The sequence below is a fragment of the Bubalus kerabau genome, chromosome 23, assembly GCF_029407905.1.
Source record: "Bubalus kerabau isolate K-KA32 ecotype Philippines breed swamp buffalo chromosome 23, PCC_UOA_SB_1v2, whole genome shotgun sequence".
In the NCBI taxonomy this organism is placed as follows: Eukaryota; Metazoa; Chordata; class Mammalia; order Artiodactyla; family Bovidae; genus Bubalus; species Bubalus kerabau.
In genome coordinates, this window is record NC_073646.1 from 26908949 (window position 1) to 26931072 (window position 22124).

Here is a 22124-nt window from a genome sequence, read left to right on the forward strand (position 1 = left end):
ATCATGTCAGCGGCTTCAACCTAGATGAACCTTCCCATTTTACCGATGAGGCTACTGAGGCCTAGAGAGGTTACACCTTGCCCAGGACACACCGCAAATGAGAAGCAAAGGCAAGAGTGAAGCCAGCGCTCTTTATCATCCAGCCTTCAGCTTTCCAGCTTGGCTCTGAGAAGAGAGGCGGGTCAGCCTGCCCCTGGGGCTCTCTGCAGCTAGGCTGCGGTGGCCACATTCAATCTCTCCCAACACAGCCACCATGCCCCTAGGCCAGCCCCTCACAATCTCTCCTGGCCTGCTTTCTCCCCAGGGTAAGAAGCCTTAACTGAAGAATTCAGAGCAGGAAGGTCTGAACTGATTGGAGATCATTGATCCTGCTGTTCACGGTCCCGTCCCATCAAGCAAACTTGGCTGGAGACCCCGAGAAGCACCATTTGGCTCCACACTTAACCCTCAAGAAACAGGACAGCCCCCCGGGGAGCAATGGGCCAAAAGCTCAGGTCTGGGAGCAACAGGGACTCAAGCTGACCCATACCTCTGGCCTCTCAGCTCTGAAGTTGGCAACATTGAGTGGGCTACCTTCCTGACCAGCCTGTCCCAGCCCCCACTGAAAACACTGGCCACAGCCATCACAATGGAACTGAGATAAACCTTTTTATTTAGTTATGCTTCTCCATTTTGTTTAAAACAACAAGAACAACCACCTTAATATAACTGACAGCCCTTCCCCCTCAACCCTTCCTTGGGCTGAGGGGTGGTTAATGGGGAAATGGCCCCCAGGGATGGGGCTGGCCATAAGAGCCCCGTAGGGAGGTAATGGAGCCTGAATCCCCTGCCCAGGGGATGGGGCACCTGTAGTGTATGAACTGGGGAGTTAGGGCTTTTGAAACTTTTTGTACCAACATACATGCCCTTGGCCGTCAAGGGTCAGGAAGCATGTGGGGAGGGGATTCCCACCGCTCCTCTGTGTCTCGGCCCAGCCCCAATCTCACCAACTGTGGGCTGGGGAGCAAGAAGAGAGAGGGTGGGGTAGGGTGTCTCACACAAAGGAGTACTGGTTATTTATGGCTCTGGGATGGCCCCCTTCTTCTCCGTCGCCCCCTGGTGGTAACTGCTGGAGCTGCACCATCAGGGTCACCCCCGGGGCCCCAGCAGATCCAGCGCCTCCCTGGGCCTCCATGCCTGGGGCTACGGCCTCTTCCAATTCAACCACGGGGACCAGCTCAACCACGGGGACCAGCTCTTCCTGGATCCCTCCACTGCCCGCTTTCTCTTTCTCTTGCCTCTCTTTGGCTGCTGCGGCTGCTGCTGCCGCCACTTCTGGCGCCCCCGACGCCTCTTCTGCCCCAGGATGTGGGGGATCTGTCCATGAAGGGGGTTCAGGGGGCTGGGGTGGGTCATGGGAGGTGCTCGGTTCTGGATAGGAACGGTAAGAAGACAGACTGATGGTGGAGGGAGGCAAGGTCTTGGAGCAGCCTCCCCTTCACTCATCCCCTCCCCGGAGCCATGTGCTATCTCCCCCGGATCCCGTCTCCTGAGCAATCCCCCCATCCATGGAAGATGGATCATGGGCGGCGGTGAGAGGAAGACCACACTTACACACAGTCACTCGCTCCGAAGGGCATGAGGGTGGAGGAGGCATCGGGGTAGCATCGATCTCCCTCGCACACCCCTGCATGGCTCCCGGCCTGCTCCCGGCCTGGGGGGGTAGGGGAGGGGCAACGTGGGGACAGATGGGACATTGGGGGTGGGGAAAAGGGAGAGATCAGACAGGGACATCAGACATCAAGGGAGGAGGGAGGGGGATCAGACCGAGCACCCCCAAGAAGGGCAGGCCCAAGGCAAGGCTGTGATGGAGGGCAAAGACAAGGCCAGGGAGGACGCGTCTAGGAGACAGACAGACGATGGAACAGACGGGCCGATGGAATGGGAATGCGCGAAACCCAGCTCTCCACCTCCTCCCGGCTCCAGCATGGAGCCTACTGCCTTCCTACGTCCCCATGGGCTCCTTTCCCCCGAGAGACCCAACACACAGGCATCTCCTCTGCCCCCGCTCTCCTCCTCGGGCCCCCCACCCCGTCTCGCTGGCACACACACCTCCTCACTTCTTGGGTGCACGGGCACCTCCTCCCCTGCAGACCTGCTCTGCTCACCCTGCTGTCGCTGGGAGGACACGACATAGCTGACAAGGACAACGTCACTGGAGCCTCCAGACTCCAGGGGGATGGGGTGCATCCGGAAATGCTCGAGCATATCAAAGATGGACTGGAACCACAGGTGCTGGACCCGGCACTGACCTTCCTCATTCAGCGACAGACGCAGGTGCTGAGGGTGGGACGAGCGGGATGAAACAGGAGCCTGAGCCCTACCAGTCATAGAACCCTCCTCCCCTGATGGCAGCACTCCCCCACTCGACCCGCTGCCTGCAATGGAGCCTCCTCCTCAGGCACTCACCTTGGCCTTGCCCTGGAAGTTGAAAGTGAGGACATATTCACCTCGCCTCGTCTCACTCTGACGTACCAGGAAAACCCCATGGGAGCCAGTGCCTCCAGCCAGCACTAGCTGGGCGGCCTTGAGTCGAGACAGCATCCCGTGGAACCAAGGATACCCTGAGAGGGGCTGGTCCCCCTCGCCTCCCTCTGGCTCTCCTTGGAACAGTAAGGACCCTTCAGGAAAGAGGGAAGGAAACCAGGTGTCAGGGAAGCCATCCCGATCCCAAAGAGAAGCCTTGCTCTTCCCTCATGGGTCACTCCCAAGCCCCCCAGGTCAGACCCCTGAGGATCCCAAGACAAGAGTTTCAGGCAGCTGGGCACCAGGCCTGGAAGCAGACACACACTCACACCTCTGGTACCTGTGGCTGTTTCCGGAGTGTCCAGGGGTGGGTAAGGGGCTGCGAGGGGATGAACGGTCCCTGCTGGGGGTCCCTCTTCAATGGGGATCCGGGGGGGCAACTCTGGGGGAAGCAGTTCCATTGAGTCAAAATGGGAGGCGGCGATGGAGGTGGAACTGGGGGAGATGGATGCTGAGGGGCGGTCTGACAGGCCTCCGTAGGCCCCTGGAAGAAAAAGCGGAGAGCAAAACTGAGAACTTGAAGCTTCTTTTTGGGAGGACTGGTCTGCCGGACCCACTTCCCCAACGGCCAGGCTACCCTGTGGGCACTGGCATCAGCTGGCTGAAATGCTGGCTCCTTCTTCAGGCACTGAGCCTGATGGTTCTCATCGGTGGCTCCTAACTTATGCTTCATACACTGCTGAAAGGGCTGCAATGATTCCAACAAGGTCTTAGAATCCAAATGTGCCCACATCTCTTCTGAGTCAACAGTTGAAATTACAGCAACTCTATAGTTGCAGAATTGGGGGGTAGAACCCCTCAAGTATTTTCACATTAAAAATAGGTACTTTGTCTACAGGACAAAGCCCTCAACTCTCAGTGGCATCAAAGATTCTCCTGTGAATTCTGTCAACCTAACCAACCTGATCTTCATGTTATCCTGTATTCCTGTGTCTTCTGATTTAGCCCAATTATCCCACCTAACTTTTTCAGATGTCCAGGGCTCTCCCCATCTCAGGTCTTGGCTCGCACCATCTCCTTTCTCCAAACCATGTTCTTTTCTCCTCCCCTGTGTGGAATTCCTCATCTAGCCCACGTTCCCTGATTCTCTTCCTCCCAAGTTCCCAAGGCCTCCTGCTGGTGCTGTTCAGGCTCACCAGGTCGAAGCCCTGCTTTTTAGGAGGGATGTCAACTCAGCTAGACTGTGAGCCCACAGGGCAGCTCTGAGCTCCTCATCCTGCCCAGAGCCTAGCACAGGGTCGAGGATGTACTAGGAGTTCCTGAGTGTCTGCTGAGCAGCAGGCAGGAGCCTACAGGCGCGTCCTACATATCAGTGCTCAGAGAACACGAATATGCGGGGTGCAGGGCGCTGCGGCTCAGGGACAAGCTGGCATAGCCTTTGTCTTTGTCAGTGATCCTCGAATGACCTCAGAAAAGCCATTTCTCCTCTCTGCTCTTAGCTGCCTGAGAAATGAGGCGATCAGAACTGAAGACCTGGTAAAGCCCATTCTGGCCCCTAAATTCTTTAATACATTTCTTTATTCAGGCTGTGTGCAAGGCACAGTGAAACTGGAGCTCGGAATGGAGGATCAGAAGAGTGTAGTGGAGTCCAGAAAGGTGAGCTGGGGCCAGGTAGACACGTCTTTTTGTATTTATGTGTGCGGGCAGCATACGTGTGTTTAAAAGTTGGGACTCAAAAGAAATCCTAGTACCATCAACATATACATGGAGATCAGAGTAAGAACACAACAAAGATGTACACAGCGTTCTGCGAGCTTGAGAAGAGAACCATTATCTCCGGCCAGAGTGGTGGCCAGCACAAGGCTTATGGAGAAGGTGACGGGGCGGGGACAGAACGCTGGAGAAGGGCTGGCTTGGGGCTTGGGTCGGGGCAGTGATGATGACGGTTCTAACTGGTAAACCGTGGCTGGGCCTGTTCAGGGACAAAAGGCAAATGTTTGGTGGGTGGCAGCTGAGGTGCACAGCGGAGCCTGGAGAGAGGGCCAGGGCCCGGGCCTCCCGGCTGGGGGGCTTGCATGGCAGGTCCCAGGGTCCTCGGCTCTCTGAGGTCCCACCCTTACCCTGCGAAAGGCGGTCGCTGCTCTCACTGGGTCCCAGCAGCAGGCCCTGGCTGGGCAGACTCTCCGAGTGGTTCAGGCAGGGCGGCTCCAGGCTGTCTGTGTTCTCCCTTGTCAGGAAGGAGGTCCCAGGGGCCAGGGGGAGGGTCATGGGGCGGGGACTGGTAGCAGGGTAGGGTCTGCAGAGACAGGGAAAACGGTGCTGGGAGGACAAGTCACCGCAGAGAGGCAGACAGCTGCCCCCCACCCCCACCCCTGGGCCTCTCAGTGACAGAAGTTGGGCTCCTCACCCCGGGCTCAGGCATTCTTGGATGTCAGACACCCAGGCCTTCACATGTAGCGCATCAGCTGTCTCCAGGATGTACTCCGAGGGGCCTTCCACCTATGGGGACGAGAGGAGGCCCACAGGCCACGTCCAGGTCTCAAGGCCCTAATGCACCCCTAACAGGAGCAAGGACATCCTCCTGCTCACCCCCCTCCCAGAAAAGCCGCCGCCCTGGGGACACATTCTCAAGGCACCTGGCATCTGTGCCCTTCCTTGCATGTGTATCCCTTGCTTCAATGTCCGAAAAGAGCTTTCTCTCTAACGTGAGTGCTCCAAGAGGGCAGGGAGCCCAGGCCTCCTACCTTAACCACAAAGGTGTTCTCCCGGTCAGGCATCTCCAGGGCTGTAGTCGTCCGCACGTCGGTGATGGTGGAGCAGGGAATGCTCAGTCGAGGCCGAGACGCCTAGGTCGCGAGAAAGAACAAGACCCAGACTGTTGGTGCGGAGACAATCGTTCCCCTCCCTCCAGAGATTCGGCCTTCCTTCCACACCCAAAGGGAGTTAGACAAGTAACACTGCTTTCTCTGTCGTGCCCACAGCGACTAACCCAGAGTCAGGAGCTAGCTTTAAAAATCCCAGGCCCTCCCAGGTGGCTCAGTGGTAAAGAATCTGCCTGCCAGTGCAGGAGACACAGGTTTGATCCCTAGTCCGGGAAGACCTCACGTGCTACGGGACAACTAAGCCTGTGCGCCACAACTACTGAGTCTGTGCTCTATAGAGCCCGCGAGCTGACACTATGGAAGCCGGAGCGCTCGAGAGCCACATGCTCCGCAACGAGAAAAGCCACCGCGGTGAGAAGCCTGCAAACCACGAAAGTAGCCCCCATTTGCTGCAACTAGAGAAAAGTCCACGCAGCAACAAAGACCCAGCACAGCCAAATAAATAAATACAAATTATTTAAAAAAACAAACAAACAACAAAACAAATAAGCATAGCTTGGTATGTGGGCCAAGCCACCACCCTGGTTGCTCAACCCCTTGCTCCCAGCCACCCCACCTCCACTGGGCCTCACCTTGGGGGGTACGAAGAACTCTAGCCGACTTCCTCCTCCTTCTCCTTCACTTCGAAGCAGCAAGCGACACTTCTGCCACTGAGGCTGCCCCCCTCCCCCTGAGGTAGGCCCCGCTGCCCCTCCTCCCCGGCCCACTCCGGAGGGGTCAGGGGCAGCCTCTTCAGCCCCCATGAAACTCAGCAGCTCTTCCCGCTGCACCACGCCTGCACCATCCTTCAAGGCCCCCCCTCCCCGACTGAGTCTCAGCCTCTCAAAACGGTGAGTCCATCTGTCCCCGGGGGACGTCCCGTCACTGACCAGTCCCCTGCTGACAGTCCCAGCCCCGCCAGAGGAGTTGGAGTTGCTGTTCCCACCTAATGCCGGGGGCCCCGAAGCCGTCTCTAGGGGCCCCGCTGGAGAGGGTGGGTCAACGGTCCCCCGCCACTGCAGGATGCCGCGGACTGAACCGCGGACCGAGCGACCCACTGAGCGGAGAGAGAAGCGCTTCTTGAGCTTCGGCTTCGAGGAGGTTGTAGAAGAGGAAGAGACCGAGGAAGGGAGGGGGCCGGCCAGGTCCTCAGATGAGCGAGAAGGGCCCAGCACAGCCAGGGGCCCGCCCGCCCTGCAGCTCTCAAGGGACAGGTCGTGTGGCGGGACCTCCACACCAGGACTCAGAGGAGCCAGGAGGGGTGGCGACAGGGAGCCAGAGGCCCGGGCCACCTCCGCTTCAAAGTGCTGCAGGAAGAGCTCGGCAAAACGGCGGGAGAAGGCAGCCTCGGCCCCTGGCCCCGCGTACTGGGGGTGAGAGGCCAGGTAGAGGCGAAAACGGCGGGCAAATTCCAGGGCGGCTGCCCGGGCGTGAGACTCGCAGAACTCCCGCCAACTCGGGGGAGGCGGCGGGGGCAACGGGGGAGGGGAGGGCGAGGCCCCATCCTCTGGGGAAGGGGCACCATTCATGATGGCCCCCAGGAGGTGGAGAGGGGGAGCCTGTGGGGAGGGGCGGCAAAGAGAGAAGCGGCCAGAAGACACGGGGTGAGCGGCAGCAGCTGCAGAAGGAAGAGGCACATATATGGAGTCACTGCTGAGGTGGGACGGGGCCAGACCCCCTCCTCTGGTCTAGACTTCTTAGAGTGCAACTGGAACACACACCACACTGCCTCCCTGCCCTTCCCCAGGTCCTTGAGCCCCACAAGCCCCAGCCAATCAACCGCCCCCCTACTCCAATGTCTAGCCTGCACCCCTCCCCCTGCTGCCTCCCCAATCCACATTCCCTGGCTTCAGCTCCAGGTGTGATGGACGGCTGGACAGCGCCTTCCTCTAAACAGGAATCTGTTCCACGTTCCCTCCCTTCTCTAAAATGATCCTTTGATATTTATCACCTGCTTCCCAGTTGCCATTCTTACCTTTCCCTGTGAGAGGTTTTAACAACCTCTGTAACAGAAGAGGAACCCGGAGCTCAGAAAATTTCAGAACTCCAAGTCTCCTGTCTTTCCCACCGCATAGTCCTCGTCCCCAGGCACTGACTGTGCCAGTCTCAAGTCACTGCCCCTCACTGCCCCAGGTTGCAAGGGAGCCAGGCCTGCAGAGCTTAAGAGACCCTGCCTCCCACGGTCCATCACTGAGGACGGAGGTTGCTCATTAAGGACAGACCGATGAAAGCCAACCCCAGGGCCCAGTAACCAAGACTGTACTTGGAAGGCTTGGAATGGCCAGAGCCCACTTCTTGGGTGGCCCTCCAGCCTGGGGCCCAGAGGCAGCAGCAGTGTGGGCTGGGTCTGGGTGAGTCTTTGCTGGCCACAAAGTAAAACAAAACAGGGAGCTGGGGCCTTGGGTTTCCCACCTTCCTCTTCTCTCACAGAGGAGTGTGCCCTAAAGGCTGGTTAGCTTGGTGGTTAAGGCCATAGGTTCTGGAGTTAGACTTAGGATGAAATTCCATCACTGCCACTTATTAGCTGGGTGATCTTGAACAAATTACACGTCCTCTCTCAGCTTTGGTTTTCGTATTTATAAAACAGAACTAATGATCCCTAACCCCTAGAACTGTTGGGAGAATTAAACAGGACGTGTCCCGGCTTGACACAAAGTAAGCACACAACAAATGACAGTCATTATTACTATCTTTATGGGGTTCTGATTTTCTCAAAGAGAAATCAGCAAAAGGAAGAGCCTTCCCAAGGTCTTACAACTAGCAAGTGGCAAAGCTGGACAGGGAATTTACAAACCCATGGCTCTTCTGTTAGGGTTCCTCCCCCATGTTATACTTGAAGATGACTGGCACCAAGAAGAGGGGGAAGGCAGTTCAGGCAAATCTCCCCAAACCCCAGACTCCTGTTCAGACCCAGGTTAGCGCCCCCTCCCCTTTCTCTTTGGCTTGGACCCTACACAGTCAGATGGCTCCAACCATAGGGGCAATTCCAAACCAACGAGAAGACGCCAGGAGATGAAAGAGTCATGGAGCACGGGGGAACCGAGCCAAGAGGTGTAGACACAGCAGAGCCCAATCTCCAGGCAGAGGCCACCTCAGCTCACACCGGCCCACCCAACCCTCTGCACCACAGGCAGACCCAGCCCCCCTTCAGGCCCGCTGACCCTGCGGGCCGTAAGCTGGTGAGTCAGTTTCTCTTTCGTCAAGCGGGACTCAGATACGTTTTCCCACTGCACCTGCCTCTTGGCTCAGTTCTGATATTTCCCGAAGGGCGGGTGGTGGAGGGTGCAGGCTCCGCTCCTGGCTCGGACCCTCCGTACCCGGTGGTCAATCCACTCCGACCCGACCCTCCTCCCCGGACACCCTCTACCCGCCCATTCCCCGGGGCCGCAGCCCCCAAGGAAGCAGCCCTCTCTGCTGCACTCTCCGGGGCCGAGCGCCCCTCCTGCCTCTAGCCCCCGCCCCCCACGCCCGCCCCCACCCAGGGCTCCTCGCAAGCGCCGGGGCCGGGTCGCGGAGAGGGAAGAGGGACTTGAAGAGGGGGGTTCCGGTTCCGGTCCCACCTGCATCTCGGTCCCCGCGGTTAGCTCCGGCGGCGGCGGCAGCTCCCGCTCCTGCCCCACCCCCCCTCCGCGACTAGCTCCCAGCCCGGTTCTGCGCAGGCGCCGGGACCCCCTTTTTCCCGTCACCGTAGGAAGCGACCATAGAGAAGAACAGGGAGAAGGAAGGGCACCTTCACACTCACTTCCGCCATCCTCCCACTCCGTGCAGCCCTTCCAGAGCAGAGTATGTGAGTCTAGGAGGGCTCAGTGACTTCTCCAGTTGCGCCTACCAGGATCGGCAGGAACAGCCATAGGAAGGGGTTGGGTCCTACCAGAGCATCCTCCTGGAGGAAAGTCGGGACAAAGGGGAGCTGTCAACCATAGAGAAGGGACTTGAGTGGAGTATAGTCTCGGGGGCCTGACGGAGGCTAGAGGAGCCAGGTACCGGAAACCAGCGAGTTGGGAAGGCTGTTTGAAGGGCCCGCCGCAGCCTAGAGCGCCGTCCTGGGCCGCTGAGGGGTTCGAGGACACCGCCCCCAAGGAGCTGGGGGAGGGAAGATGCGGGTGACCTTGGTGAGGCCCTGAGAGGAGGCGGAGCCTGAACTTACGACCTTGGTGGTTTCTTTGACGAAAGTACTGGATGTTCCAGGAGATTCCATCTCTGAGCTTGGGAAATGGAAGTGGGGGCGGTAGGAATAATGAGGTCAGTTTTGGGCGTGTTTGTGGGACGTCAGGAGACAGTTGGACACAGTCTGGAGCTCAGGAGAGACATCAAGGCCAAATACAGAAATTGAGACGGTATTAAGGTGTAGTAGAGGGCAGTTGAAATCATGAGCACGATGAGATCCTAGTCACTCAGATCTCTCATTGACCCAGCTCCACTGGCCTAAGCAATAAGGGACTCTTTGGACTCAAGCCATTGAAAAGAATGGATCAAGTTTATTCAGGAACAGCTGAATAAAAGGGCCAAAAGATATCAGGAACCTGTGGTTCACCTCTAGACTGAGCTCTCCCCATGCCTCTCTTAGTGGCAAAATAGATTTCTATAGCTCCAAACTTAAGTCCTAATAGCCTAGCAACTCTTGCAGGGGCATGTTTTTGCTCTGAGATTTGCAGTAAAATTTCCAGAACTGACTTTAGCTGATTGGCTTGGATCACTTGATATTCCTGAAACACAAAGTCTTGGCCTAGCCAGTCTTAGTCCCCATCTCCCCCCCAGCTCTAGCCGAATTAGCATCAGCTCACCAGATGGCCTTTGTTAAGGTCTTCGTCACCATTTTTGTCCATCCGTCTTTCCAATTCAGAAGATGTCAGTGGAAAGGACGCTAGTTCTGTGATCACCCCCCTCCTCCCTGACAGGTTCACACTCCCTTTCTCTGTAGTTGGCCCATTGTTGTCCAGAAGAGAGACAAGGTGAGGAATACAGAAACGGGCTGGTGATGATGAATTAGGTTTGGAAATATTGTCTAAGCTGTCCAATAAACTGTGCAATGACAAATGTTCTCTATCAGGACTGCCTAGTATGGTAGCCACCAGCCACATGTGGGTTTTGAGCACTTGTAATGTGGCTAGTGTGACTAAGGAACTGAAGGTTTTTTTTAGTTAATTAAAATAGTCACATGTGCCTAATGACTTACTGTATTGGTGTAAGAGATGTCTGAGGACGACTAGGTGGAGCTGTCCACCAGAGACAGATCTACAGTCTCAGCAGTGTGATCCATGATCAGACACAAGTAGTGGTTAAAGGCATGGACATGAATTAGATTGTCCTGGTATTACCTGTAAAGAGAATGGGGCCTAGAACTTAATTTTGGGAAACAAACCACATTTAACGGGCAGGCAAAAAAAAAAAAAAAAAGTAGAAAGTGCCGAGATGATGTCTTGGATCAGGTTTTCCAGAAGCACACCCAGAGATGAGAATTTGTGTGCCAATGATTTTTTTTTAGAGTGCTACCAGGAGAAACTAGTGAAAGAGTGGCAGGGGCAGGAGAGGAAACCAAGAGAACGTGTGATCTCAGAGAACGTGTGAGAGTAGTTCAGCTTGATTCCTCAGGGAAGTTCTGGATGTAAGTTGTGACTCAGATTTATCCAGAAACAAGGGAGCTGGGCCTTTCCTGTACCAGCATTCTTCAGCGGTTAACTAGGGCTTCCCCTGGGAGATGTCAATTCTCAGGCACTTCATCAAGGCAAAGCTTCCAGTAGCCTGAGGACAGGACAGTTCTCAAGAAAAAGAAAAAACATCTAGAAGGTCTAACTGTATGAAAAACACCACACACCAAAGACCAGGGGGTGTGGTAATAAGAGCATGTGTATGCACATAATTGGGTGGGGTGGGGTGGTTGGGCAAACACTTTATACACAAATGATAAGGGATCCATGGGACTGGGCATTGCTCTCGTCTCCTATAGAAAACACTGACTTAGATTGCTTAGTGATTTTGTCGAGAGGCATTTTTAGGGAAGTGAAGGAAGCAGAAGCCAATGGTGGCAGACTGAGGGATGAATGGAGGTGAACAAGTGAGGGTAGGAATGTGAAGAGTTGTCCTACACAGTTTGGCCAAAAAGGGAAGAAGATATGGAGAGTTGTAGAGGACGGAAAGGTATGCTTGTTTGTTTATATCCTGAGGGAAGCTGGATTTTTATGTCTGAAGTCTTAGGAGAAGGGAGCCAGTAGAAGGGATGGTAATTGAAGGAGTGAAGTTTCAATTACCATCCCAGGGGAAGGATGGGTCCAGAGCCCAGGTTAAGCAAGCTGTTAATGTGAAAAGCAAAACACTTCTTCCTCCTTAGGAACAGGGGATGTAATATTCAGGATGCTTTCAGCTACAAGTAATAGGACCACTGCTTCCCCTATTCCATTTAAGGTCCTAAAAGAGGGGGAGTTTGTTGGTTCACAGAATTAAAAAGTAAGAGGTATGGACTTCCCTGGCAGTCCAGCGGTTAAGACTCCATGCTTCCACTGCAGGGGGCACGGTTCCATCCCTGGTCTAGGAAGACCCCATGTGGCATAGAAGATCCCATGTGGCATGGCCAAAAAAAAAAAAAAAAAATCAGAGATAGAATGACACGAGGCATGGCAGGAGCCAGAGGCTCAAACAGGGTCCATGTGAACTTGCTCTCTTAGCTCTGCTTTCCTCTGGGTTATCTTTCTTCTCAAGCAGATTGCCCCCTCCTAGGGAACAAGATGGCCACCAGAGTTCCAAGCTTACATTCTACTAGCTTTGGTCCCAGCAGAGGTAGATCATAGCTTTTCCAATAATTCTAGCTCAAGTGCAGTAGGGCTGCACCTCATCAGCTCAGCTTGGGTCACCCAGTGCCCATCTTTTGTATAATAAGGAATTTGTCTGGTCTTTGTTGCAGGTTCCTAGCACAGAGCTTTTAAAATTCTTGGAATTTCCTGAGTGACAGAAGTGTGTTACTTGTGAACCCCTTCGATCACACCTGAGTTTTTGCTGATGAAATGACTAATGGCAAGCCTCTACATAGCTTCAAGATGGGGGCTGGTCAGCAGAAGCCCCAACTTTATGATTAGAGGGTTGGGATTTTGAGCCAGTTTCATCTCCAGAGGGAAGGGGACTTGAAGATTGAGTTCAGTCACGCAGTTATTTACTCCACTGTGCCTAAGTAATGAAACCCCTAATAAACACTTTGGACACTGAAGCTTGGTGGGGCTTCTTGTTGGTGAAGACACTGATGTGTGGGGAGAGTGATATGCCCCAAGTCTATGTGGACCCTCCAGGACTTCTCCCTATGTAGCTCCTCATTTAGCTGTTCCTGACGTATCCTTAATTATAAAATATAATCGTAATTGTACTAAAATGTAAGTATAGTGCTTTTCTGTACCCTGTGAATTGTTCTAGCAAATTATCAAACCTGAGGGGGCTCATGGACACTCCCAGATCTGTAGGTGCTTGGCAAGAAGGATAGATGGCCAGGGGACCCCACTTGCAGCTGGCATCTGAAGTGGGGGCAGTCTTGTGGAGTGAGCCCTTACCTTGTGGGGTCTCTGCTAACTCTGGGCAGTAAGTGCCGGAACTGAACTTCAGGTCATCAGTGGGGGCTGAAACACAATACTAACCCTGAATGGACAGTTGTGACGGTGAAGGATAGATTAGGTTGATTGGTAAACACTGGATCATGGGCCGATCAATCACCTGAGGTAGGGATGGGCTGAGCTCCAATCAAACTCCATGGGGTGAGCACAGCAGAGGGTGATTCTTCAAAGGAAAACCAGAGTCTCTCACTGAGGGGTAAGTGGCTGCTTACCGGCTTCTTCTGGAGGTCATCTGGACCCTCCCCCACCCCAAGAGATGGAGACGTAGAATTCAGCCTTGGTGTTTTGGCCAGAACTTCCTGCCCCTCCAAGCAAATCATGCTTTGCTCAATCAGAACATCTGACAGCTAACACACTCCATGTAGGCTTGTCTCTACGTAATATTACATGTAGGTATTACACATGCCATTCCCCCACTTCTGCCAGTCTTCCTCCTCTGGTTTCAGGCTCCAAAGTGTAGCCCCCTCTATGAAGCTACACAAGGCCAACGCACCGAGGCAGCCTCTCAAGTGCCTTTTATTTAGCAGCTTTTGTGTGAACTTCACAGAGTGTTTCCAACTGGAATGTCTCCACTCACATCTGAGTGACATGAGTGTGATCGGAGTTCTGTGTTTGGAAGGATATTCAGGGCCAGTATGGGAGCGTTGAGACTGGACATAGAGAGGAGATGGGTGCAGTGGTCCAGGAGTGGGGTGATGCTGACCCGGCCAAGGCAGTGCAGTGGGGTTAATTCCAAGGAGAATGTCCAGAGGGATTTCTGAGGAGACACTGCCAGGCTGGCTGGAATATCCTGAGTGACAGAAGTGTCTGTAACTTGTGAGCCCCTGAGTTTCCAATAAGTCTGCTGAGTGGTACCAAGGACAAGGCTCTAAGTCCTAGTCCCCAATTTGCCACTAAGTTATAGGTCAGCCCAGAACCCATTTCAATTACAGCAGACCCCACCTCCTTTTAGAAGTTAAATAGCTACAAAAAATCCTTACAGATCATAAAGTTTAGCCTCTTCACTCACCCCCATTTTATAAAGCAAAGGCCTCAGAAGTGATAGTGATTCACTTGTATTTTTTAAATGTGAATACAAAATTTGCTTTCCACTGAAAACACTGAGAAACTTAAGCCCAACACAATGCTTCACTGAATGATCAACTGAAATGATTCAACAAATTCTTCCTTCAACAAATGTTTCTTGACCTAAGTGTTAGACACTATTCCTAAAATAAAAAATAAGTTATTAGTATCATGAGCTGGTGAGAGAGAAAAAATAACAAAAAACAAAACCCAAGAAACAAGCAAACTACTAAGATAATTTTGGATACTTAGGTGCTATGAAGAAAATAAGAGGACCATTGGTAAGAGGGTGTCAGAAGAGGTGACATGTGGTTGGAAGATGAGAAGGAACAAGCCGTGGGGAAAGCTCCGGGGAAGAACATTCCAGGAAGATGGAAGCACATTTGCAAAGACCCTGAGGTAAAAGCAATCGTGGGGAGTTTGTGGAACAGAAGGATGCCCAGTGTGGCTGGAGAGAATGAGAGGAAAGTACCAGATGGGGATCAGAGGGGTGGACAGGGGCTAGATCATGCCCATGCCAGATCACAGGCCGCAGGGAGGATGTCGGACTTTTTTTCCTTAATAATATGTTTACTAACAAAAAAATATATGTTTACTGAAATATAATTTACCTGCCATACAATTCACCCATTTAAAGTAGGAGTTTGGATTTTATTCCACGTGTACTAAGGAGTCATTGAGGGAGAATTCTTTTCTGATTCACATTTTAAAGACTGATCTGGTCGTGTGGAAAATGGATTTGACAGATATTGAGAATAAGGACAGAAGCTGGAGGACCCACTGGAGACCTCATGAGGTAACTTAGGCGAGAGATGATCCCAGTTTGAACCCCAGTGTTGACAGGGGAGAAAGAAGCGGTCACACTTGAGATTTATTTTGGAGAGAAAACCAGTGGGACCAGGTAATGGATAGATGTAGGGGTGGGGGAAAGGACAAAGGTGGTGCCATTTTTTCAGATATGTAAGGAGAGTATGGGAGAAACAAAGTGTCCTGTTTGGGGTATGTTAGGTTCATAGCATCACAGTGGTAGCACCCTTTGATTTGGAAGGCTCATGAACAGTTCAAGTGCAAATATGCACAGAGGCCTGCTGTGGCCAGGCACACAGGAAGCCCAGTCCTCACCCTACTAAAGTCACTTAGTCTCAGACAAGTGACACCAAGAAATACGTCCAAGTGCTGTAAGGCAGACTTAACTGTTTGGGTGTATTTGGCTTCAAGTAACAGACAACTGTAACACCATCTGCCTTAAACAATAAAGATACTTGTCATCTCACACCATGTAGAGTCCAGGCTTCTAAGATCCTCTTTGCTTTGCCCCCTTCTGGATTTTTGGCTTCACCATGGATGGGAGCATGATGGGCATGATAGTTCCAGGCTTCCCATCCTGATGCAACAACTCCCAGAGTCAGAAGGTGGTCTGTCTCCTCGGTGTCTCCTCAGAAGGTGGTCTGTCTCCTCGGTGTCTCCTTCTTCTTTTTAAAATGTTTATTCATTTATGGCTGTGTCGGGTCTTAGTTGTGGCATGTGGGATCCTTGTTGTGGCTTACAGGCTCCAGAGCACTCCACCGGCTCAGTAGTTGTGGCACATGGGCCCAGTTGCCCTGCAGCATGTAGATCTTAGTTCCCCATCTGGACTTGAACTCAAGTCCCCTGCACTGGAAGTCAGACTCTTAACCACTGGACCACCAGGAAGTCCCAAAGGTCACTGTCTTGATGTGGAAGTGGTTGCAGGACCATGAGCAGCAGCTGTTGCAGACAAGTCCAAGTCCTGGCATTTAGTGTCTGGTGGCAGTGGCGGTAGAAGCGGTTTTCTTATCAGGTCAGATCAGACCTATGGCTTAGGATCCATTTCTCCAGCCCACCCTACAATTCTGTAGGACGCCTACCATCTTGACACAATTTTCCAACCAGCCCATTTAAATTCTGTTATCTGCAAATCAAGACTCCTGTGACATAGTGTGCAACAGTCAACAGCTCTACAAAAACTCTCTCCCTCTGGACTCTTTTCTGAGCACTGTGTTTTGCAAATTTCAGTCATTCACATACACCTCTCCCCAGATTTGCCATATATTCATATCACCCATTTTATCTACCAAGTGTTGTTTTTTTAAATTGATTCAACATTTTTTTAAACATTTACAATGCCAGCCTTTCTTTCAAACTAATACACATTAAAATAAATATAGCACCACTAAAAAAAGAAAGCATTAATTTAAGTACCAGCCCCCAATATTTCATATCCTGGTAGTGGCAGATAGTGTCTTAGGATAAATTTCTAGAAGTGGAATGACTGAGGTTCAGGTTGGGGACAAGGAGAACCCTTTCATATTGTACAAGCCCTTCCTCATCAAAGCTGATGGGTTTAGAGGGCCAGGAAGACAGAAGTCTTAGCAAGTTTCTCACTGTAAAATGACAGTTAAATTATAGTATGGTGAAGTGGCTAAGTGCACACTTTTTCGGAGTTTAGCTGTGTTGGGTTCCTTAATTACCTTGATGCTCAGTTTTCTCACTAATAAAATGGGGTCCTTTCACACAGGATAACATTGAATGTAATATTGAATGTGAAGCAATATGAAGCACAACGCCTGAACCATGAAAAGCTCTGAGTCCCCCAAACTCCTCTGAGTTTAAGAAGAGTGTTAAAAATAAATATGGTTTTCTTGTCTGTACCCAGACACTATTGAATCATAATCTCCAAGGGAGGAATTAAGGAATCTATTTGAAACAGACACCATCAACTGAGTCTTAGGAGCTGATGAGTTTCAGAAACATTAATCAAGGTTAAGCAGCTGCTATTATCATCCCACGGTGATGAGATGATGGATGTGAAAGTTAAAGGTCATTTACTATCCTTGCACTCATTCATTCAGTCAACAGACATTAAGTGAGCACTCACTGAGTGCCCCGCCCTGTGGTAGGTGCCAGGGACACAGCGGGAACCAGAAAGACTCAGGCTGCCCTTAAAGGCACAAGAGGTTGGTCTCTCACCTGGTCATCTGTAAAACTTAGGTGGGTTGACCGACGATCGAGAGAATTACTCTCTGGCCTGCTGAGGGGCGACAGGGGTGGGCAGGAAACTCTGTCCCCGCAGGCTGTGAGCCGGGGTGGGGGGGTGTCTCAAAGACTGTGGGACCCGGAGGCTTTTGGACCCCTTTTCTGTCTCTTGCCCAGCTCATTTCCTCTCAGAGCTAGATGTCAGGGTCTTCCTGTGAAATAGATACTATTCCCACTTTACAGATAAGAAAACAAAGGCTTAGGAGAGAGGTGGGTCACACTAGAGACCCACGCCCAACAGGTTCCCGGGAGTCTTCCCTCATCCTGGCCGCAGCGGCTGGTCCTACCTCCAGCTGCGACACAAGGCCGCCAGATCTGTCGTCAGACCCGCGCGGCGGGTCGGACTGGACTCCAAGTGGTTCAGGGCCAAGACGTTCCGGAGTCACCCACGCCGGGGCCGCTGCCTCTGCTTCAAGAAGGCCTGGATCGTCCCTCCGGACCTGGCCTCGCCCTCCCACGATACTTGCCAGCACAGCTCACGGCCCTGGGAACTACAACGCCCATGAGCCTCCGGGGCGTAGGCGCGCTATGAGATGCTCCACATCGCCGCCCGGCGCCACCAGAGAGAACTGTTGGCTCCTGAGCCCGCGAGGTCGGAGGGCGCCTTGGAAAGCTTCCCCACTCTTACACCATCAGCACTTTCCTGGACGAGTTCTGTCGCGCGCCCGGAAGTTGACAGGGCCATAGAGATTGGAGGCTAGAGGGGCCCAGACGTGCCCTCTCGGCCCTAACTTCCGCCGGAAGCGACTTCCATCCGCAATTGCCCTTTCCCTGCTGCACGCGCCGGCGCCCGTGCTCGGTACACTCTACGGCGCCAGTACGACCACAATGGCGGCCGCTACCCTGCTGCGCGCGACGCCCCTTTTCAGCGGTGAGGGGGCGGGGAGGGCCATGGCAGCCCGGGTTCACGTGGGGGTCGTCGGGAGCGGCCGGGCTCAGACCTGCGCAGTGACTCCAGGCATCTGCCCCGGCAGGTCTCGGCGCCGGCCCAGCACCACTATTGCAGGGTCTTTTGCGGCCGCTGAAGGCTCAGGCACTGCCCATCTTGTGCCGTGGCCTGGCTGTGGAGGCCAAGAAGACCTATGTGCGTGACAAACCCCATGTGAACGTGGGTACCATCGGCCATGTAGACCATGGCAAGACCACCCTGACCGCGGCCATCACGAAAAGTAAGTGGGGTTGGGGTGGGGGGCTTCCAGCAGCGCCTGCTCTGCAGGTGGGACTTGGAGCCGGGGGGCGGGGCCCGCGGAGCAACTGCCTAGATGTTTAGTGCGGCCCCAAGGCGCCAGGTGGCTTCCCAGGTGGCGCTAGTGGTAAAGAACCCGCTCACCAATACAGGTTAGGCGTAAGAGACGCCGGTTCGATCCCTGGGGTCGGGGAGATCCCCTGGAGAAAGGCATGGCAATTTACTCCAGTATTCTTGCCTGGAGAATCCTATGGACAGAGGAGCCTGTCCATAGACTGTCCTTTTCTAAAGTGGAAAGGGCCTTGCTGAAAAGTGTGTTCTCTTCCTTCCCTTAGTTTTAGCAGGCTACAGTCCGTAGGGTCGCACAGAGTCGGACACGACTGAAGTGACTTAGCAGGGCACAAGGCGCCAGAAATTGGGCGGACAGTACACTGCAGGATGCAGAAGACATCTCCCGTGAACACGAAGTTTTTGATGCATAAGTTGGGGGACCCCCCAGTGGCCTCCCTCCAGCCCTGGGAAGGTGCCCTGTAAGCAGAACTGTTAGCCTAGAGAAGTCACAGGACTAGCCCTTGAGGCTCTATAACCTTTCTTTCTGACCTGAAGTTACTGGCCCCAGGAGTTGAGGGAGGGTATCTTGGAAGGTTGCTTCTCCTAGACAGTCCTTTTCTAAAGTGGAAAGGGCCTTGCTGAAAAGTGTGTTCCCTTCCTTTCCTTAGTTTTAGCGGAGGGAGGTGGGGCCAAGTTTAAGAAGTACGAAGAGATTGACAACGCCCCAGAGGAGCGAGCCCGAGGTATCACAATCAATGCGGCTCATGTGGAGTATAGCACAGCCGCCCGCCACTATGCCCACACTGACTGCCCCGGTCATGCAGATTACGTTAAGGTGAGAGAGCCACTGGGGACAGGGCTTGGGAACTGCCCCCCTCAGGAAAAACGTTAGGATTGTGGGGAGGAGGTTAAGATATTTGAGATGTATGGGTTGGAGATCCTGGATCTGTGGGCCTGGCCAGTCACACCAGGTGGTAAAGAAGTGTCTGTGCTTAGCTAGGTGGCTGGGGAGCGGGAGAGGTCGTGGAATCGCACTACTTTCTCTCCTCTCTCTCCCCAGAATATGATCACAGGCACTGCCCCCCTCGACGGCTGCATCCTGGTGGTGGCAGCCAATGATGGCCCCATGCCCCAGACCCGAGAACACTTACTGCTAGCCAGACAGGTACTCAAGAGCCTGGGAAAGGGTGGAAGGAGGGTGGGGTGGTGGGCCATCAGGACACCATCTGTGTGTCTGTCTTACCTGCAGATTGGCGTCGAGCATGTGGTGGTGTATGTGAATAAGGCGGACGCTGTGCAGGACTCTGAGATGGTAGAGCTGGTGGAGCTGGAGATCAGGGAACTGCTGACTGAGTTTGGCTACAAAGGGGAGGAGACTCCCATCATTGTCGGTTCTGCCCTCTGTGCCCTTGAGGTGAAGGCGGGGTCAGGCTGGGGATGGGGCTGGATGGGCACCCAGAGCTCTGCTCTGTGGGGCCTGGCTCTGGGCAAGTAAAAGGAGCAGAATGAAAGTTTCAGAGTCCTGTCACCTCCCGCTCATAGCAACGTGACCCTGAGCTAGGCCTGAAGTCCGTGCAGAAGCTACTGGATGCTGTGGACACATACATCCCAGTGCCCACCCGGGACCTGGAGAAGCCTTTTCTGCTGCCCGTGGAGTCAGTGTACTCGATCCCCGGTGAGGACCTGGCTCACCGCATTCCCTTCCCCTCTCTGCTGCTTCATCCGGTGTCCCTGATGCCCTGTCCTGTTCCCTCCCAGGCCGGGGCACAGTGGTGACAGGCACGCTCGAACGTGGCATTTTGAAGAAAGGAGACGAGTGTGAATTCCTGGGACACAGCAAGAATATTCGCACTGTGGTGACAGGTACAGGAGGCGGCCTTGGGACCCAGAGCCTCCAGGATGACATCTACCCCGCAGACCCCCCCGTGCCTTCCCTCTGCCCCCACACCCTTCTCCCGCATGTTTCCGCTCTCTTAGGCATTGAGATGTTCCACAAGAGCCTGGATAGGGCAGAGGCGGGCGACAACCTTGGGGCCCTGGTCCGAGGCTTGAAGCGGGAGGACCTGAGACGTGGCCTGGTCATGGCCAAGCCAGGTTCCATCCAGCCCCACCAGAAGGTGGAGGCACAGGTGAGGGCTCCGGGTGATGGTGGGCAGGCGCTGTGGAGGGCCGGTGCTTCCAGCCAGGCCCGGCTCCACCCATGCTCCCTCTCACAGGTGTACATCCTCAGCAAGGAAGAGGGTGGCCGCCACAAGCCTTTTGTATCCCACTTCATGCCTGTCATGTTCTCCCTGACTTGGGACATGGCCTGTCGGATCATCTTGCCTCCAGGGAAGGTATGATGTATATGGCAGCGGGGGTGACTTTTCCCTGGTAAAGAAAGCCTGACTGATGATGCAAGGGGAGAACTGGTGATGGAAGGGTCAGATCAGTGGATTCAGGCAGAACGAATCCTCATCCAGGGTTTCTTAGCTGTGTTAGCCCTGACCCACAAAGATTCCCCAGCAGATTTCCTATAGAAGAGAGTCCCACTGTATTTTACATAAAGGCTCAAAAGAAGTCTTGAGCCCAAGACCTGCATAACCCAAAACTTTATAAACTTTTTTTTTTTTCCCAAGAAAAACTTCAGAGACGCTAATCGCTAGTCCTTTTAAATTTTTATCTTTATAGTTTGTTTGTTGGCTGCCCTGGTCTTCGTTGCGCTGCACAGGCTTCCCTGTTGGGAGAGCAGGGGCTCTCCTCTAGTTGCAGGGCATGGGCTTCTCATTTCGGTGGCTTCTCCTGTTGCAGAGCACAGGCTCTAGGGCACGTGGGCTTCAGTAGTTGTGGCACAGGGGCTTAGTTGCCCCGCGGCATGTGGGATCTTGTTTCCCACATCAGGGATCGAATCCATGTCCCCTACATTGACAGGCAGATTCCTAACCATCCTAACCACTGGACCACCAAGGAAGTCCCATCAGTCCTTTTCTGCCTTTGCATATGCCTAGCAGCTGGGACAGAAGTTTCCCCAGAAAGAATCACCCTGCTGCATTTTCCCATAACCTTTAACCTTGGTAACCAACAGGAAGTGAAGGTGCCCTGAAACACGCATGGTCTGTCTCTGCCTTTCAGGAGCTGGCCATGCCCGGGGAGGACCTGAAGCTCACTCTCATCTTGCGGCAGCCCATGATCTTAGAGAAAGGCCAGCGTTTCACCCTGCGGGATGGCAACCGGACCATCGGCACCGGCCTCGTCATTGACACGCCGGCCATGACCGAGGAGGACAAGAACATTAAGTGGAGTTGAGTCTGGACCTCTGCTGGGGCTCTCTTGTGCTCAGGGCTGCACTGGCCAGCGTTCTCTCCTGCCTCTGTGGCCCTCTTTGCAGGGCAGAGGCTGTGGCCCAGCCGGATTGCAGCTAGACTGATACTTCCCCTGGCCCAGGGGCCGTGAGGCCGGCCAGGTGAGGTAGGTCAATAAACCATTCTGTGAATAGAAAGACAGCCTGTGTGTCTTGTGTCATCTGTACTCTGGGAGGGTGGGGGATATAGAAATGGAGCTGAAGCCCAGGATACATGAGCTTGGGAGTGATCCCTGAGTCATTGGAACTGAGAGTACTACTCTGGCCTCAAGAGTTCATCTCTGGTGCATGGTGGAAGAGCTCTTAAAGCACTGCTGTGGCAACATGAGGAAGGTAGAGAAACTAAAGGACTGAAAGCTATCCTAGTGAGCCTTGTATGATTGCTTCAGTTCAGTTCAGTTGCTCAATGGTATCTGACTGCGACCCCGTGGACTGCAGTACACCAGGCTTCCCTGTCCATCACCAACTCC

At 53.6% G+C, this 22124-nt stretch overlaps 2 protein-coding genes and 1 long non-coding RNA gene across 7 annotated transcripts; 2 read left to right on the forward strand and 1 right to left on the reverse strand.

The window, feature by feature from the left end:
• Positions 1–1240: 1240 nt before the first annotated feature.
• Positions 1241–9294, reverse strand: SH2B1 (SH2B adaptor protein 1). 5 transcript variants are annotated; one of them, XM_055561432.1, is made up of 10 exons: positions 9109–9294; positions 5960–6984; positions 5250–5351; positions 4913–5004; positions 4626–4801; positions 2846–3049; positions 2449–2660; positions 2092–2319; positions 1594–1693; positions 1271–1410 (listed from the first exon to the last, which is right to left on the reverse strand). In XM_055561432.1, coding segments are annotated over exons 2-10 (2052 nt in total). In that variant the 5' UTR covers positions 6896–6984; positions 9109–9294; the 3' UTR covers positions 1271–1408. The 5 variants fall into 5 exon arrangements, with proteins under 5 accessions (XP_055417408.1, XP_055417407.1, XP_055417406.1 ...); XM_055561431.1 differs by lacking the exon at positions 9109–9294 and adding an exon at positions 8927–9017; XM_055561430.1 differs by lacking the exon at positions 9109–9294 and adding an exon at positions 7342–8798.
• On the forward strand, positions 9052–16690 carry LOC129637341 (uncharacterized). Its single transcript, XR_008707437.1, has 4 exons — positions 9052–9149; positions 14276–14422; positions 14736–14819; positions 16560–16690. It is a non-coding gene; the product is annotated as an uncharacterized LOC129637341 (long non-coding RNA).
• A 920-nt stretch (positions 16691–17610) lies between these two features.
• On the forward strand, positions 17611–21796 carry TUFM (Tu translation elongation factor, mitochondrial). The gene is made up of 11 exons (XM_055561872.1): positions 17611–17664; positions 17765–17948; positions 18052–18246; positions 18983–19149; positions 19375–19479; positions 19564–19728; positions 19857–19989; positions 20073–20177; positions 20292–20443; positions 20531–20650; positions 21426–21796. The coding sequence occupies exons 1-11, from the start codon at positions 17611–17613 to the stop codon at positions 21597–21599; spliced, it is 1554 nt and encodes a 517-aa protein (XP_055417847.1). The 3' UTR covers positions 21600–21796.
• Positions 21797–22124: the final 328 nt, after the last annotated feature.